The 18,286-nt window shown below is 38.0% G+C and overlaps 1 protein-coding gene across 4 annotated transcripts in view; it reads right to left on the bottom strand.

Annotated features, from left to right (window-relative positions):
• The window catches only part of SPIRE1 (spire type actin nucleation factor 1), a 122,878-nt gene that overhangs the window by 42,110 nt on the left and 62,482 nt on the right, over positions 1–18,286 (bottom strand). For all 4 annotated transcript variants that reach the window (XM_085220746.1, XM_085220748.1, XM_085220745.1 and 1 more), the window contains exon 4: positions 5,697–5,822. In XM_085220746.1, coding sequence (XP_085076872.1) covers positions 5,697–5,822 — 126 coding nt within the window. The remainder of the gene's footprint in view (positions 1–5,696; positions 5,823–18,286) is intronic.

Raw genomic sequence — 18,286 nt, 5'->3', positions numbered from 1 at the left:
GAGCATTAATCTTTATACTTTAGGATGTGCCTCCATTTCAAAAAATTTGGAGATACGTGTCAATTTTGAGACAAGTAGCACATTAAGACATGTACCTACAAAATGCTTCCTGTAGTAAACTACTGTCCACATCACGTGCTGCCTTTAAGCACCAGCTGTGCCAGTTGTGTGTTTAGCACTCACAGCTCAGTCACAAACGATTAGTTCTGCTACAGGCTGACATCAGTATTGGTGGGTGCCATTCACAAGATCCCAGAACAGCTGAAGTGGGCAGTACTTTCCATGTCCCCCTGGCTCAGCCCACTGCAAACGGGCCACCCAGAGCAGGGTGCCCAGGCCCACAGCCAGGAGGCTTCTGAAGACCTCCAAGGAGGAGACACCAGGAGGAGACACCACAGCCTCTGGGCAGCCTGTGCCAGAGCTCCGTCATCTGCACAGCACAGAAGTGCTGCCTGCTCTTCAGAGGGAACCTCCTGTGATCCAGTTCGTGCCTGTGGCCTCTTGTGCTGGTACTGGACACCACTGGAAAGAGCCTGCCCCTGTCCCCTTTGCATTCCCCCTTCCAGAATTTATAGACATTGATATCATTCCCTCTTGAGCTTCTTCTTCTCCACGCTGAGCAGTCCCAGCTCACTCCTCCTGTCCTCACAGGAGATATATTCAAGTCCCTTCATCATCCTCCTGGCCCTTCACTGGACTATCTTCAGATTTATTTCTAGATTTACTTTCCATTGTACATACATGGATTATATACAATTCTTAATTTTCTAAAAGACTGTTACAGCAAACACTCGCCATTTTAAAACATCAAGTCAGAAATCAAATCTAAAAAGGTAAATATGACAATATTTTAAAAATGAAAGAAATTGCACTTAGTTAGGGGGTCAAATCCAGATTTGTCTATATGCTGTAACAAACTATATAGCAGGTAATATTACAGTTAGAAGTAGCTCTTGCATTCCATTTGTACATTAACAACTCTTTTCAATTTTACTTGAAAACTGGAGGATAATTCAGACTTCCTCTTCCGAGTATTCGAGATTCATCACATGAAATGCACTAGCAACTAAGTCTTCATACAATTGCTATTCAAATGTAAGAAGCACACCATTCAGTATGTCCATGTCTCTCTTATACTGGGAGCCCAGAACTGGACTCTGGACAGTCAGTATGGCCTCACCAATAAGAAGGATCACCTCCCTCAGCCTGCTGGCAACACTTTACCTAATGCAGCCCTAGACACCACAAACCTTTTTTGCAGCAAAGATGCATTACTGGTCACTCAGGCAGTAAGTACATGTGGAGCATTTCCTTCAGAAGGAAGTAAGCCTGGGCTGTAACATGGAATTGAAGGAGGACTAGGGAATATAACCTCTTTGTAAAACAGCCTCACAACAGACAGCAGACTGGATCTGCACTCCAGTCTGTAACAGCAATTTCTGTATTCCTTGCTTAAATAGCCTCTCTGTGTCTCTCAGTCACATTTGCTGCCATTTTTGAGCAATATATGTGACACTCCACAACATTTGTTTTATCTCATGGATATCACCCATTTGTGCCTTCAGTTCTGTCTATTGCTAGGTGTCAGCAAAGGTGATCTCAATAACTTTTTGATGATCCTGAAAAAAATAAATCTTTTCTTTCAGACTACATTCATTTTCACAGTCATTCAAGCTACCTTCACACACACATAAATTTCCTCCACCTTGTTTTGACCCACACTGTTACACTATGAATGAGGAGATCCCCTTTTTGAGGAAGTTCCTTACTGCAATTTTAAAAGCTTCCTGCCTAAGGCAGGAAATAAGCTGTATCTTATTTTTGACATCAGCTGTAAGTGTCTGCACAGTGGGATATGGAGTTAGTAGATCCTAGCTCATCCAAAGACCACTTCTGGATGGCAGCAGATGGTACACAGGGTGGATCAGCAGCAAGGGGAACTTTCGCAGAGCCTGAGCAGCATACAGATGCTGCCAGCAAGCTGAAAAAAAACCCAAGCCAGTAAACATGATACAATACCTTCACCTTGCAATAAGATGCAAAGTTAGGTCAGATTAATTAACTAAATTTCAGCCCCAGCTCTTATTCTGAAGAAATAGGTATTTTTACTGCTGCTATTCTGTTGTTTTTTTTTAATTATTGCAATGGTAGTATCATACCTTTCTCATCTCTGGCTTGAGTCCTGCCCTTTACAACTATTAGACCTAACATTTAATTCTCTTATTTAAGAGTGGAAATGTCATCTCCCTGTCTGCAAGTCATCTCTGCTGCTGATCCCTTATATACAAAGAATCAGACTGGAAATAAAATCCAAATGGCATCAAGTATGTGACAAAGTGCCTGAAACGTTTTATTTGACATCCATGGAGAGGACATAAATGGCTCACTCATTGTTTCATCATTTCTGAGTAATGCACTCACCCAAATGCATGCCAGTAAAGCTCTATCTGAAGCTACGCTCCATTTGCTATGACGATAGCGATGTTCACGTGATAGACTGGAAGCACGTGGATGCCTGGTAGATGTGTTGGTAACTAAACATGATCCTAAAGGTCTATACATCCTGTCCCCAATCCAGCCCTCTTAAATGCCAATAACTTTCAAAATCCTGACAAGCTGGTATGGAGACAAATTGAAAACAGCATCACAGTAATATTTTTTTCCGCCTCTTTCAAAGCATACTTTGCTGCTGACCCCATTCTGGGCTATACTACAAGATCAGATTTGGTCCATTCTTGGTGAGTGAATTTCTGCAGACAAGTTCTCCCTCTCCCACTGCAGTACTGTTGGCTGTTTAAGTGCCTACTGAGCAAAAAGAGTGAGCTTCATGCATCTCGGAAATGGATCTCCAGATACAACTCAATTGTCCTAGTATGAGCCCAAGTAGCTTTTATTCCGAGGAAAGTTACTTCGTTCAGTTACTTAAGTCATTTTAGAGGATTTTTCTCCTATTTAGAATTCTTAATTTTATTTTAATCTCATCGCCACAATTGTGTCTAGGTCTGAAGGATTCTAAAGAAAGCTCTCCAAATTAAGTTCCCAGTTTTCAAAATAAACAAATAGTTTAAAACTGGTATCTTTAGTATCAGAGACACAATATAACACAGTATAAATTTGTTTTTTTTTAAATTGAAGCTGATACATATAACTTGTTTTTCCTCAATTCCTTATCATTGCAATCACTACAAATTGATGATGATAAAATATTCTCACTTAAGTATAATACATTTCTCTCCTTTATACCCCTACCCATATGATCATTAAAAAATGAAAGGGAATTTATTGACTTGAATTGTGTTTAACCATATTTCTCATAAATCAAGATTCTTCCATGTATTTGAATAAGAACACTTCAATAATACTGAAATTTTTAGTGGTGAAAACCTAGTGTGATCACATGACTTCTACCTGTCTAAAGTATAAACTATAGAGGTTATTCAAAAATGGTAATAACAAGATTTACAGCATTCCATCTTGTATTTGCTTCACCTATTTTTCGTTTTTATGCTACGTTATTTTCAAGAATCATGCTGTATCTGAACCTATAGTTGGATAAAAACTACAAGCAAGGATCTAGCACATCAGAAAAGGAATTCATGGTCTTAGAAGCAGCTTCTGGACTATTTTCTTGCTCATTTCTTTTATGCCCACTGGGAGACTGATCCAGGGTAAAATTAAATCAAAGGATCAAAATTCTGGCTTCAGGAAGTACAGTGATAAAAGTCTCGGTAGGGCCAGAATTCCATCTACAAGGATTACCTCCTCTGACCTAAATGCGCTTTGAAACAATCCCTAATAGCCTTTGAGAGGCAAATGGTTCCCTTCATTTGTGATTAACTTATGGTATGTTCTGTGGTGTTATCAGATGTTGGGTTTTTATGTCCAATTACAAGATGATTAAATAATCCACACATTTAAAACACCCCTGCGCTTATTTTAATAAACAAATGTTTTTAAGATAATTGAAATAATTATAAAATGCAGCATTTTACTGCAACATAGGCAATACAGACACCTCATTACCACTTAATGTCATTGAAATCTTTAATAACTGCTGGAAATGCACTTCTCTAAGTGGGAAAAGAACCCTAAAGGGTCTTATCTTCGAGTCTCAGCACAGACTTTGTACTAGCTGTTGGTTAAGGCATTTCTAGCACATATCATTCAATTAGTATATCCAATGGTTGGGGCAATAAGGAGCAGTCAAATGCTCAGATGTGAAGTTAATGATGTCAAGGTTCAGGAGATGGCTTTAGAACTGAGATGCTCTTGGTGTTATCTGCATTGAGTGCAGATGAACTGTAACACAGGCACTTCAGAAAACAAGTGGCTCTTTAGCCATGCTGACACTGTCAAAATTATCTGCATATGATACTGCTTCAGTTTAAAAATTGCTTTCAGCTTGAGAAGGACTGGAGGACAAATGGAGGTGAAACTTGACCTTGTGCAATAGAAAAACATCACTGGAGGATTGTCCCCACTGGATGGATGCATCTCAGCCATGTCTCTGAACACGAAGAACAGCACCAGCCTCTTATGCCTCTGACTGGTTGCATCTTCCACCAGTGTGACAACAGAACTCTCTTGTGCTGCTCTGGGGCTCATCTGACCCAACAAGAGGGGAGCTGATTCAGCTCATTAACTTGACAAGGATGGATTCTTTTTTTATTATCATTTTTTACTTTTTATTTACTTGCTGCATTCATTTTCTAGGATCAGCAGAAGCAAGGGAGTGGGAGTATGCATGCACAGATGAGTATGCTCTGCCTCTTTGAGAAGCATAATAGTTATATCGACCTGTAAGATTTTCCACTGATCTTCAAAAGGTTATTTGGACATTACATAGAAGAAAACCCCTCAGATTTTTATTAAAAAAGAGTAATTGACAGATTGGCTTTCGTGAAGAAGCCAGCTTTTAAAAGCATCTTTATCTTTCTGCCCTTCCCCCCACCCGCTGGCTTTCCAATGAAATACACACAATCTGTTAACATGAGACAACAATTTATGGAGCTATTCTGCAGATCAGATCACCAAAACTATCAACCATCATCAAAAAAAATCCACCCACCCTCAAAGTTATTCTTCAGCCAAATCATTTAATTGAAGTGGTTCATAGGATGGCCTTTCAGACAACAGTAACAACCAAGCCAGCAGTAAACACAGGAAGCATTACCTACAAGTGGATTTATGTATTTATTTCAGTTGACTCTGCTGTGAAGTACGTGACAGACAAGCCAACCATACAGGAAAGGTAAGGAAAGTTGCTGACTGGGGACAAAATACAAGCAAGAAGAACCTCAGAAAATTCCCAGTCAAAGACAAGCCATAAGAAGGAGTTGAGGAACAACAGTTAAAGCTCAGACTCTTAACACCAGAGAAGTTTTTAGACTCAAGCACCCTGTATATTTGTACGCTGGAATAAAAGAACACTCCAGGTAAATGTTCTTGTTTCCTCCCAGATAGACTGGTCACAATTAATGACAATTCCTGTGAGACATCTGCAGATGCTGATAGACCAAGGGAAAATTAAAAAAAAAAAAAACATAACATAATGCAAACCCACCATAACTTGGCTGTAGAACTACTCTCCCTTAACACTACTGTCAGTTATCAGAAGCATCTGACATCTACAGCTGGCTGAGTACAGAAGTGATTTTGTAAGCCTAATTCACATAACAACAAGTTCAAAAGCTTACCTCTTTTGCACTTTTAATTTTGGCCAAGAAAGTGTACAGCTCCATTGTTTCAGCAAACAGAGCTCGGCACACTGCTTGATAGTGGTTTGGTGCCTCTGATCGGGTTGGCAGGTGGGCAGCACACAGCTAGAGAGAAAAATAAATAGCAATTACAAACATTGCCCCATTGCTTTAATTATCACTACAGAGCATGAGATAAAATGAAAGGAAATACAATGGGATACTTAAGGCACAAAAATCCAGTAAGGACATTTAAGCTAAGCTAGAAACTGTGGTATGTTTTCTAAGGAGACTGGTTGATTTCATCCTGTAAAAGTGGATAAACCAAGACATTGCCTTTTTGTTCAAAAAAAAGAAGAAAAAAGAAAAAAGAAAAAAGAAAAGAGAAAAGAGAAAAAAGAAAAAAGAAAGAAAAACAAAAAAGAAAAAGGAAAAAAAAGACAGTAGTGAAGGGGAAAAAAGCAATCTTGCAGTATTAAATTTGGAAAGCGTACCTAATTCAAACCAGTTTTAACATTGTACATTTCTTTATTTTTTTTATGAATGTAGAAGAGAACTGTATTCCTATCAGTTTATGAAAGGACAGAAAGCAGTGGTCAAGCTGAATCTGATCTCATTTACTGAAGTGGTACAAAGATTTTTAAAATCAGCAAGAGCTGCAAAAGCACTGGCTTTCAAATAAGACATTCATGGATGTTTCCAAACACAGATGCAGCTGATTTAGGGAAATATTAATAGATTTTTATCATATACAGTAACCATGAAAAACTCCAAAATCCTATTCAAATCACTAATAACCATCCACAACTTCCACTAAAGCAGAAGTCAGATTGGCACTGCTTTTAGAGGATCCCCTCTCCGACAGGAGAAGCCTCACTGAAATAAGTCTTTCTATTTCAAATAACATACGTGTAAGCAACATCCAGCTTCATGAACAGGACTATTATAGAGTAGCTGAGCACTCACGCTCATAGTTAGTCTTCTTACACTTTCCTTGAGTCACATCCATTTCTTGTTAGTGATGCAAGAAATCTTTGTCAGAAACAAAAAAAATAAAACAATATCTACAACAGTATGTTAGTGTTAAATGCCTACATACCCAGTGCAAAACATAGAATTTGCATATCCTGTACCATATTGGTGTATATATTAAAATAAAACAAAATCTTAAGCAAGGCTTTAAAATTTGCCTTGTTACTGTGGTTTCGTAACAGCTGTTTTCTCTATAGCTAAGACTATGGACAAGCCTAAACCTGAGGAAATAGATGGCTACATTCAGAAGATCTGCTGAAGCAAAGCTTGAAACGAAAGCCTCTTTAGGAGAAGAACCCTTAATTAGCCTAGTGGCATATTTCTCTAAATCTCTCCTGTGTTACAGCATTGGTTACAGAGGGCACAATATATGTAGAGCTCTGGCTGCACTTCACGATGTTTTCAGTCTGACTTAAATCCAAGCTGCCATTCCCAGATGCTGTTCTGTGGCCTCTGGCTGTGGGTTCCCACTGATGGTGGCACCCACATTTGTTCCCCAGTGCTGAGAGAATTTCTCAGCCAGGCAAAAACTAACATGGTGGAGGAAGGGAGCAGGAGATAAAGTGGCTTGGACACAAGTAGCAGAGCAGCCAAAAAGGAGTAACGGGATCATGCTGCTGGAATGGGGAGAGGGGGGAGAGGGAAGAGAAGGGAGGAAGGGCTGAGCAACGTTAAATTGGCTTAATCTCACTGACTGCTTTCTAAGGCCACAGCCTCCATTTTATTTTTTATTTCTTTCAATTAGTATAACAACACTGAATCCAATGGTCAGATTTGATCAACTTCCTCGATAAAATCTCATAAGCACCATCTGGACTCCTGCGATAATCTACCCTGATTACTGCAACCACATGTGTATAAACATTTTGAGCCCTTAAAAAAGAATATATACACATATATTGGAAAGTGTATATAGATTTTTTCCTAAATGTTTTCAAATTTTATTATGCTATATGATGCTTTATGATGACAACCAAACTTTTCTTATGCTCTTTATGCCTACTTCTGGGTAATCATAGTGGCAAAGTAGAGACATTTTAAAAAACATATTATTATTATTTTTTAGCAAATCATATCTTCTACTTTGCAGGTGAAGGGAGAAAAAATGACATAGAAGCATTTCTCTCTTTCTAATGTATGCTACTGTGACAACTCATACTACAAAGACAGCAGCTGTTAAGTATTTCCCTTTGCTTAGTGGAAAAGTCGGAATTGTACTACATTAAAGCAGAGTATGGTTAATTGGCATTCTTTTCTCTCAATAACTGATCATGTTCTTACCTGCCTTACTATGTTTTCAGAAGGCTATTTCTAGTTATTAACTACAACACAGATAAAAAGGGTTTCATTCTACGATGCACCATTAACAGGAATAATAATGGCTGTAAAAGGATAATAACAACAATTTCAAAAAGGTCCTAAAATTGTAATAAGAGAATAAAATGTTATTTAATCAGATGGCACACATGTTTTTAAGAATACCTTTTCTTCTTTATTTAGAAGCACGTTAATTAGAAACAATTTGCATCAAATATTCAGAACGTTAATGAATGCAGCAGTGGCAAGTTCAAGCAGAGGATGGATATAATCTCAATTGTATTATTGAACGTGAAGTAAAGAAAAAAATATATGTCTGCTGTTACAGCCAGCAGAAAAGTAACCACATAAGAAGTGAACCATTTGGTTTGTAAGCATGAGAATGCAGATTTTCAGAGGACCAGCAGCTCTTAGGAGCTTTCATGCTCTGAAAAATCGATCTGAGTAATTTTAGATTATGTGAAGTCACATTACATGTCTTAACATACTTTTTTTGGATAGGGGAGCTGAGCCTGAAGAAAAACTAAAATGCTAGTAAGATAAACTGATTTTTTTCCCCTCATTTGTATCTACTGCACTTGCACACTGTTCAGAAAAAAAAAAAAAGGGAGTCAAGACACATGAAGTACAAAATGTCACTTCTAATGAAGTGCGAAGTGTCACTTCTAGCCTAAGTGAACCATATTTATCCACTTAAATTATTTTGTTTTCTAAATCACATTTTTAATTTGATAGAAGTAGTGTCTGAAAAGCTACATTTCTGAAACACACCACAAAAATCAGTCAGAATGTTTTAACAACTGAGTTATAGACACAGCCACCTCATGAGTTCCTTCATCTCTTACCATGTCATTGCAGACATGGTGCAAGAAGGATTTAGGTCAAGTCTGCAATCTTTTCCAGCCATTCAAAGCTCATCAAGGAAGGGAAGCCTCTGTAACGCTGCTTATTCTGACACTTGCATTTTCATCCCTCATGATACAATTTAAAACTAGCCCAACGGGAATGAATGCGAACAGTGCCCAGAGCCTAATACAAGGGCTGTTTGTTCTCCTTCCAAGAAGTCTCAAACAGTATGGTTGAAAACAAATTATATGGTCTTTGCAAATGAGGGGAGTATCAAAAATATTATCAACTACCGAAATGTTAACTAGCTTGGTTGTAATATTTCAATGTATAATCACTGTAAAGGGATTTCTTTTTTCTGATTTTGTTTTGTTTTCTGAGCCTATCCAAAAACCAGCTTGACCCAAAGCGTTCAGTCTTTGCTTAGATCACTAAGAAGATTAGAGACTGTTTCCATCCACATTTGAGGTTCACAGAAAAAAAGGCATTACATAAATACCGTAGCCTTGCCAGCTCCTTGGTCCAAATCACCCTCAATTGACTAGGAAACAGAGTGTGTCAGCCAAATCAGCGTTAAGAGAAATCACAATTAACCATCAGAAGAGATTAAGCAGCATTTCTTGGCTCTGTTTGAATATTAGGCATACAAACAATTACAATGAATACTCACAGTTGAGCCACCTCCTAAAATCAAGGTAGTTTTGCAAAACCATCTTTTTGGCTAAAGCTATAATGAAAACTTTACCAAAACACCTGGCAGAGTGTCTGTACGAATGCACCCCAGAGAATAAAAGGATCTCTTTCTCCCATGGCAAAGCTATTGATATTATGCAAATAGCACTTCCAGCCTGCAAATGCCAGGCCTGTTAAGTGATCTAAAGCACTGGAGAATTAACATAAGACTTAAAAGATGTACCTTTTCCTTAGCCAAAAGGAGAAAAACTACTTTTAATGAATAGATCACTGAACATGCAACTGGACTGGGTGTTAGCTTCATCCCCTGCAGGACAGCACTGCAGCAGGCTCAGATAATATAAGTGAGCTTGAGCTGTTTTCCCAAGCCGAAGTTATTCTCAGGAAGATTTTATTTCCATGCAAATGAAACAGATGTTGTGATTTTTTATTTTGTGGGTTTTTTATTTTTATTTTAATACATGTATCATTTTCACAGAATCATAGAATCCTCAGAGTGGGAAGGGACCTCTAAAGGTCACCTAGTCCAACTCCCCTGCGATGAAGAGGGACACCTACAGCAGATCAAGTTGCTCAGAGCCCTGTGTCCAGCCTGGCCTTGAACACCTCCAGGAACGAGGCATCCACCACCTCTCTGTGCAACCTGTTCCAGTGCCTCACCATCCTCACTGTAAAATATTTTTTCCTTATATCTAACCTAAATCTACTCTCTTTAAGTTTGAAACCATTTTTACTTATCCTATCACCACATTTTATTGCTATTAATGTGAACTTCAAGGAGCCATCTGCCTCACCAGGAAAAGCAGACAGTCTTACTGAAAAAAAAACCCCTATGTGTCTATTTACAAAATTCAACCTAGCACTTTGTTCAACTTTATTATTCAGAACAGAGTTAAGGAGTAAGACATGTTTTGACAGGAGTCTGGAAGATGTTTCTGTCTGCTACGACCACCCTTGTACATCCTATAAGGGAGCTTTACTCAGTGCAAGTTCAAAGGCAGCTGTCACAGCAGCTGGAGTTGCTCACCCAGCTGCTGCTCTCCTGACCTTTCTGGACAGAGGTTTGCCCCGGCTCCTCAGCAGGCCAAGGATGAGCTGGTCCCCGAGGTACTGTAAGAAAGGACTTCAGAAGAAGACTAACGAGGTAAGACCATGCTAACACAACAGGGATGGGAGCAGAGTAGCTGTTAATCCACAAGCTCAATGAACAAATTCACAGAAAGTACGGAAAGTATTTGCAGAAAGATACTATTCCTGGAAAGCTACCTTCAGAAGCTTTTATAAATTTTAAATAGATATTTTAAATGATCATTTCCAATAGGATGTATACAGTTCTAATCATCTAATCAGACATTCAACACGTAGAAAAAATTGATCGTGTCTCTTTACCAGACTTTCATGAGACCTATCTTACGAGAGAAAAATATCCCTTGCTTCACTCATCTTATTCATGTCATCACTTTTTGGCAGTACATATGTTTGTGTTTGCAAGGATGAAGTACACAGGAAGAGTAAAATTAGACAAGAAATCTCTGCTGGGCACCTTGTGAACTCACAAAGAATTGCACCCACTTCCATCAAACCAGACTGACACATTAGTTTCACAAAAACAAGTTTGATGATTCCCAGTAAGTTTTATGCTTTTGTTGCTCTCTATTATATTTAAACAAACAAACAAACAAATTAAAAAACAAGTTTTGTTACTTACATACATTAACTACATTTTACATTTTATATGTGCCCAAGACAATTCCTCTTCCCTTAATACGGCCTGGGCCAGCCAAAAGGTTGGGCACCCATGTTCTAAATGATTCTCCCCACAAAATGGCTTAATATACACATGAAAGGTTATGAAAGTATAGTATACACAGTGCTTGGGAAGGGCTGCACTTTTTGTACACTGCATTTATTTTTAAACTTTAAAAAAAAAAATTTATTTTAAAAGCAAAACTTGAGCAATTCAACAACGCTTGGTATGAAACTCATGCACAGTAAAAGCACTCTTCTCAAATATTTTCCTCTACACAGAATATCCATCCTGACACCATTTCTTCCAGGTGCCCGTTGGCTTGAAGTGCCAAGTACTACAATTCACTTTCTTAAATTTTGCAACTATTTGAAAATAGTCTTAAGTACTTAACTTTCCATGATATTAAGCCGAATTTAAGCAGTGATGATAATCTTGATAAAATTTCAGTAAGACAACAACTGCAAGATTAGCACCTCACTGAACTGCTTTATTTATAAACTGGAATCTTTTCCAACAACAGAAACAAAGATGAAGGTGGTGTTCATTCTGTTACATTTAAATGACACTATCTTTAGGGGGGGAAAAAAAAGTCTTACAAATATTTAAAACAATAGCTAACACATGAGAGAGGAATTAGAACTTTCACATGTACTAAGAAAAGGAAATCACTACATTTCAATTGTCAGCATAATCCCATATTTTTCATGATCAGTGATTTTCTTTATTACCTTTCTAAGCGATCTGACCTTTTGACTATCAGAATAAGTACTTCAAATGAAGGTCAATCTCTGTTTTTGTGAGGTGATATTTCCACTGGACAATTTGAAAATGTTATTTTTTACAGTCAAACTAATTTTATGTGCTAGTGCAGACTTCCCGACAAAGCTACGTTCAGGTTTTCATTTCTTCTTGAAAACTATTTAGCTATCATTACAGCTCAAATATATCCCCAGCATACAGCTGTGCTAGAATACGTGTTACACATATTGTTAGCCTGTTTTTCTGCAGTGCCTTTGTACTAACAACATCCTGTTTCCCAAAGGAGATGGTTTCAAAGGAGCCAATTAAATGAAAACCAATGCTGTATTCTCTCTTAGTTTCAGAGAAACCACGCTCTGTTGTTTTTTAGCAGAATAATGAAGGAATTAATATAGATATGTAGTAATCTTAATCTGCTGGCTCTTGTTCTTTGACTATTCAGTGGCACATAAATGGGATTATTGATGAGCAATATCCTACAAATGATTTTTTTCCCATTCTTCTACATGAAATGTCAACCCCTGCAACATACAGCAAAACCACTAGTTAGCCTGTCAGCAGCAACCATTTTCTAAAGCTGTCTGCTTCACAACAAGGCAGGAGCTCTGTGCACATTCAGCAGCTCTCATTTGTACCATTCACATTCTGCCTGTTGTGCAGAGCACCAGCCCTGCTCCATCCCCAGGGATGGGACAGAGGCATTTGGGTAGAAAGCTACTTTCAGAAGTGGAGTAGAAGTGTAGATGGGGAAACATGATAACACTGGATAATTAAAGGAGAAGGGGAGTGTCTGTACATATTAACAGGGTAACCTGTGCAGCTGTTTAGCTAGAAGCCCATTAAGCTGTGGAACCACCCTTTACATTATTAAATAACTTAGACCCAAACAACAGATAGCAGAAGGTTGCACCCCTGCCCTGTAACTTGTTTGGCTGTCAAATTGTGCTTCCCAGGCCCTCCTTAGAGGCGAGTGCTTCTCACTGGAACTGCTGCTGCTCAGCAGAGAAGAGACTTGGTTTTGTACCCAGCTGCTTGTTATGTGCAGCAGGGCATACACCCTTCTATTCCCTTCTCCTCAAGCCTCCATACAAGCATATGAAGCGGCCTGAGCTTTGAGATACTGTGTGAACAAAATAGGGCATCTCTGGAAAAACAGTAGAAAATAAAGAACAAAAGAGTAAGAAAAAAATCATCAAAAAGCAACAAAATAACTGGGAATAACTCTCAGCGCAGAAACAAAATCTGATACAAAAAAGGAGAGTAAGGTGGAAGAAAAGTTGTTTCTATACCAACTCTCCCACATTACCCATTAATCTCCTTATTAAGCAGCTCAGATGTTTGCTAAGTGAGAGACAATGCATTAATGTAAAGCAGTTTTATTCACAAACCACTTAAAATCCAATTAAAATATATCAACTAAAATAAAAACATGCACTTTCCTTGACAGCAATTTGCAGTTCATGTATAAAGCTTTCAAATGTATGTGTGTGGGAAGCTTGTTTATTTTTATGTAAAGTGCTGAAACTTCCCTCAGTAGGCATAATAATAATTTGCTTTCATGTTTTGTCCTGAAGCATGGCTTTTCATTCCTATCCAAAAAAACAGATTTCCAGCTGCTTAGCCAAACAAACTGCATCACTAAACATAACAGCTTTTAAACTTCACCTCCAATGAATAAATCCAGCAACTTCTAACCAGTCTCATTTTGCTTTCATTACATCTCAGCATATGGAAATCCATTCCTTTAAGTGTGCCCTCTCCTTATTTGTAATGCTTTTGTCAGGGAAATCAAGTCTTGAAACTCTGATGGTTCCAGAAAACCTAAAGAAAAATTCTTCTTCCCCTTCTTCTAAGAAAGTATGCTTACATTTTTAGCTACCGAATTTAAACTGCAATTATCTTATAAAGCATATCAGTTACATAAATGTTAATATTTAAAACATAAGCCACTTTAAGTTAAGTTTGAAGGAAATTGCTTAACCCACAATTTATTGTACCTTCATTACAAAGAAAGCATTGTATTTCTGAACCAAATATATATTCTTGCTTATTCAAGCATAAGAAGATATCTGAGACAGAAAGTGAAAGGTGTTATTTTCTCCTCAACTCAGTCTGTTTCAAGAGGTGGAGAGCTTTTTTGTCCACTTTCTCTACGTATACTCTATTCCTGGAAATTACCTCTAGCATGGTAATTACTAGAAATTGAATTATCTAGCATCAACGGGCTTGACATACGCCCTATACGTAGGTGGGATTAACCACCTGTAGGGGCTGCAGATGGTGTTTGTATTGCCCTGACTGCTCAGACACTTGAGGGAAGGGCAGCTTTACAGCTTTTCTTTGTAGCTGCCACAGTTTTCTTGCCAATGGCAGCAACAGAAGTAGAACCACCATTCTGTTATACGTGCAAGACCACATCAGGTATACCCAAACCAGTACCAAGTCTACGTTGCATATATTCTCCTATCACTGTGACACTGAATTACCATTTCTCTTTTGCTGGTGAAGAACTGAGGCCAATACAAAGCCCACTGAACTGCTCTGTTTAAGAAAATAAAAAACTTTGGCTCAAAGCCACAGTTGTTCAAATCATGTAGAATACTACAGCATTTTTCCATGATATCCGTGCTTTGTTAGTCTGTTTGTACTTCCATTTGCTACAAAAGATTTCAGTTTTCATACAAAAATTTAGAATGGAAAACTGTAGTGAATAATTACACACTTTATAGTGATTGGTGTTTTTCTTAGGTCCTGAACTCAAAAGAACACATATAGAACATATTTTCCATTATTTCTAATTAAGAGATTGTGGAGATTCTAGGGCAATCTAAAGGCTGACCTCTTGCGCCAGTCTTGAAATACATGAATTTTATTCTAATATCATAAATCATTGTGAGGGTGGAATAGGAATTAGTCCTTCTTTCTAATAAGGAGGAACAATACATAACACAAGCTGAAAACCCAAAGACTCAAAGAAAGAGATAATCGCTCCTGCTAACAAACTAAATTCAGAACTCTTCTTTCTTTTCTTTTTTGCAGCCAATGTCTGACTGCAAAAATTGAACAAAGCTTGTTACATTTTTTAAAATGCATTTGCACTTGAAAATACTGAGCATTCTTTGTGAAATGAAATTCCTTTGGACTCTCAAAAAAAGGGCACTACTTAATGTATTTGATGAATATTTCCAACTCTTGTTACCTTGTTTTTAAATCAGATATAATAATTGTCACTTTACATTATTTCAACCACATCAGGTAAGTCTTATCATCCTTATCCATGAAAGAGTCTAATAGAAACAAACATGTTCTGTGGTTAAATGGATATGTTCTTAGCAGAATACAGTTAAGAGGGGGGAAAAATCACACACTACAACCCAGCTATGAGCTACCTTTTCATCAAAATCATACTATCTGAGGAGAAAAAGAGAAAATGGAGGGAGGCTAATTATTTTCCTCGTTCTGCAGTTAAACAGCGCAGGAATGCTTTGTTTTCAAACATACCTCTCAAAATAATTAAACCTTTTTGAGCCAAGTATTCTAAAGACCTGTGCCACAGATAATTATTTACCTGTTCTCAGTTACATATCATGAAAGACATATCTCTGCAAGTGAGGCAGGAACTCCCAAGCTCAGTTTTTCAACTTCAAAGTTAGCTTTAAAACCACTGGCACTTGCAGCAGCATCTACTCCATGTCAATTGAGATAGATGCCTTTTAATGATACTTTTACCAACTCCTTTCAAAGCAGAAATATAAAAAGGCATTGAATCTCTGGAAGCTAATTAATACTGTAATGATCTCAATCTACAGAGAGTGAAGTTATCAAAGTGGTAATCACAGAAGAGCGCTCTCCTGCATGCAGTCAAAGACCAATTGTTTCTCATTGGTAACTCCATTCTGTAGTGACACTGTTCATGACAGCGACATTTTTTAAGGGCAAAACTTCAGGGAGCTATTTTAAGAATAAATAAGAGCAAAATTTAGATATTCAAAGATGCAAATGCATGAATCTATTTCCAACATTCCTACCTTAGGCAACACAAAAGTCAGCATCAGCTTTGTATTGAAGGGCTTGACTGTGATGGATGAAGGAACAAATCTAAGATGCAGGCAAACTGTCCAAACTGGAGTCTGTTGACAGCTGTAAGCTGAATTTAAAAGATCATCACATCTACAAGAGCCTAGTGTAAAACTGATGAGTGCTAAAGCTTGCAGTCAGCAAAGATAGTTGAAAATACAACTGTCATGTCAAAAAGCCCCAAATGAAGTGGTTCCACAGGACTTTTCGCCAGTATCATTAAATATACTTTGGGGTCCCAAAAGAAGGAAGAATTGAAGTGCAAACAGGGAGCTGAGGAAGACAAGGGGCTGTCCCAGTTCCCTCAAACTCCACTGGACACCAGCAGAGAGCTGCCAAGAAACCATCTTGTTTAACGAACCTTTATTAAAAGGCCTCAACTGTTGCTAAATTAACCTCAGGGAGAGGTTATCTTCACCTGCCCAGGTGGTAAAGAAAATTACTAATCACGTTACTGTGGTAGGCACATAAGACAATAGAGATTAGTGGGGGATGGATGGCCTAGTTACCTTACCTGTTAACTCACCTCAGCAGTTTGCTCCCCTGCACTCAGGCAGGATTGATATCTGGGAGATTACAGGACTCTCCATCTTCATTTTTTTACATAGGGAAGTGTCCTGGAAGTGACAGACACTGTCCTGCTTTAACTGATTGCTCTACTGGACTAAGTGGGCAGACGAGTGCCATGTCTGCCACCAAGAAGGAGGAGGGCAGCTTCCATAGTCCCTCCTCCTCCTTCAGCTGCTTGTGACAAAAGCAGGCCCAGGGAGGGGAAAAAATGTATATATATATTCCCATGCTGTTCAGAGGTACATTATTTGTAGCTATTTCGCGATTATTAGGAACTTTTTTGAAAGTTCCCCATAACTGACAGAGTGTGTAAGCAGTAGGCAGAGCCTCCCCAGTCCAAAATGGCCAAAGAGGAAGCCAACATTCAAGAGTCAGAAGCTCTGGCACGAAGATTTCAGTGTTCCGCCTGAAGCTGACAACCTGCAGCTGGGTGCTTTTGGCAAATGGCAGACATTCTTCATTGGAAAACCCAAGTATCTTGCTTCTCAATGCATGAAACACCGTTACCAAGACAACAAATTGCAATAAACACTCCCTCCTTTTCTCACCAACACATTCAAATGTGAAGACGACTAACATCACACGTTTAAAATGAGTACAGTGGTTAATTTCAAAGTAAAGAAGAATACATGTTGACCTCCATTACATTGCCCAGAATAAAAAACCAAGGCAACTCTTTAAGACACCAAATGAGATCACTTTAATTAATGAAACCTGTCCATCTACCTAATTCATTTGAACACTTGTCATGTGTAGAGCAGCTTTAAAATTACATTAAAGGGATTTACACAAACCAGCTTTAGTTTCTTGATAGGCTGAAGTACAGAAATCCCTTTACTTTCTACACAGGTTTATAAAAAATTAAATGCAAACAGAAGAGAAAAATTAAGCTACTGACTATTTTAGTGTGATGCCTGGAAAACATGTTTTCTACTTTATACCTTTGAGCTATTAAAAATTTTTCTGTTGTGACACAATTCCTCTGTCCAGACATGAAAAGACTTAATAAATCATGCTGACTAATACTCTCCTGAACTTCAGAGGTTTTTCATATGCTTTTTAATATTACATGTTACCACAGATGTGAAAGCTTTTTAAACAAAAAACAAAAAAAAACAAAACAAACAAACAAACAAACAAACAAAAAAAACAACCAAACACTATAGCTTCTCTCCCCAGTGCTGCCATGTTTTCAATTATCTATTGATTTTAGTGTATTCAGGTCAGTGATACTTGACATCTACCTGTGTGCAAATAAATACAAATACAGGGACTTGTAACACACAGTAAAATACAGTACACCGATCAATTGTAAATTCATTAGAAGGAAACAGTTCATAAAGAGACATGGTTTTTATCTCTTTAGCAAGGAGTTCTCACCTCATTAAAGCAAGTGTCAGTCTTACTGTTCATCTCCAGAAACTTAGGCATGCCAAAAAGGAATAGTAAATACAATTACTCATTATGATCTTCTTCTCTGGGCTCCAAGCTTGTTTTGCCCTAAGGAAAAGGCAGGTAAAAAGCATAGTTCTCTCTTTTGGCTTAA

This window comes from Meleagris gallopavo, chromosome 3 (genome assembly GCF_905368555.1).
Source record: "Meleagris gallopavo chromosome 3, MGAL_WU_HG_1.1, whole genome shotgun sequence".
NCBI classification, from domain to species: Eukaryota; Metazoa; Chordata; class Aves; order Galliformes; family Phasianidae; genus Meleagris; species Meleagris gallopavo.
This window is presented reverse-complemented; position numbering and strand designations above follow the sequence as displayed.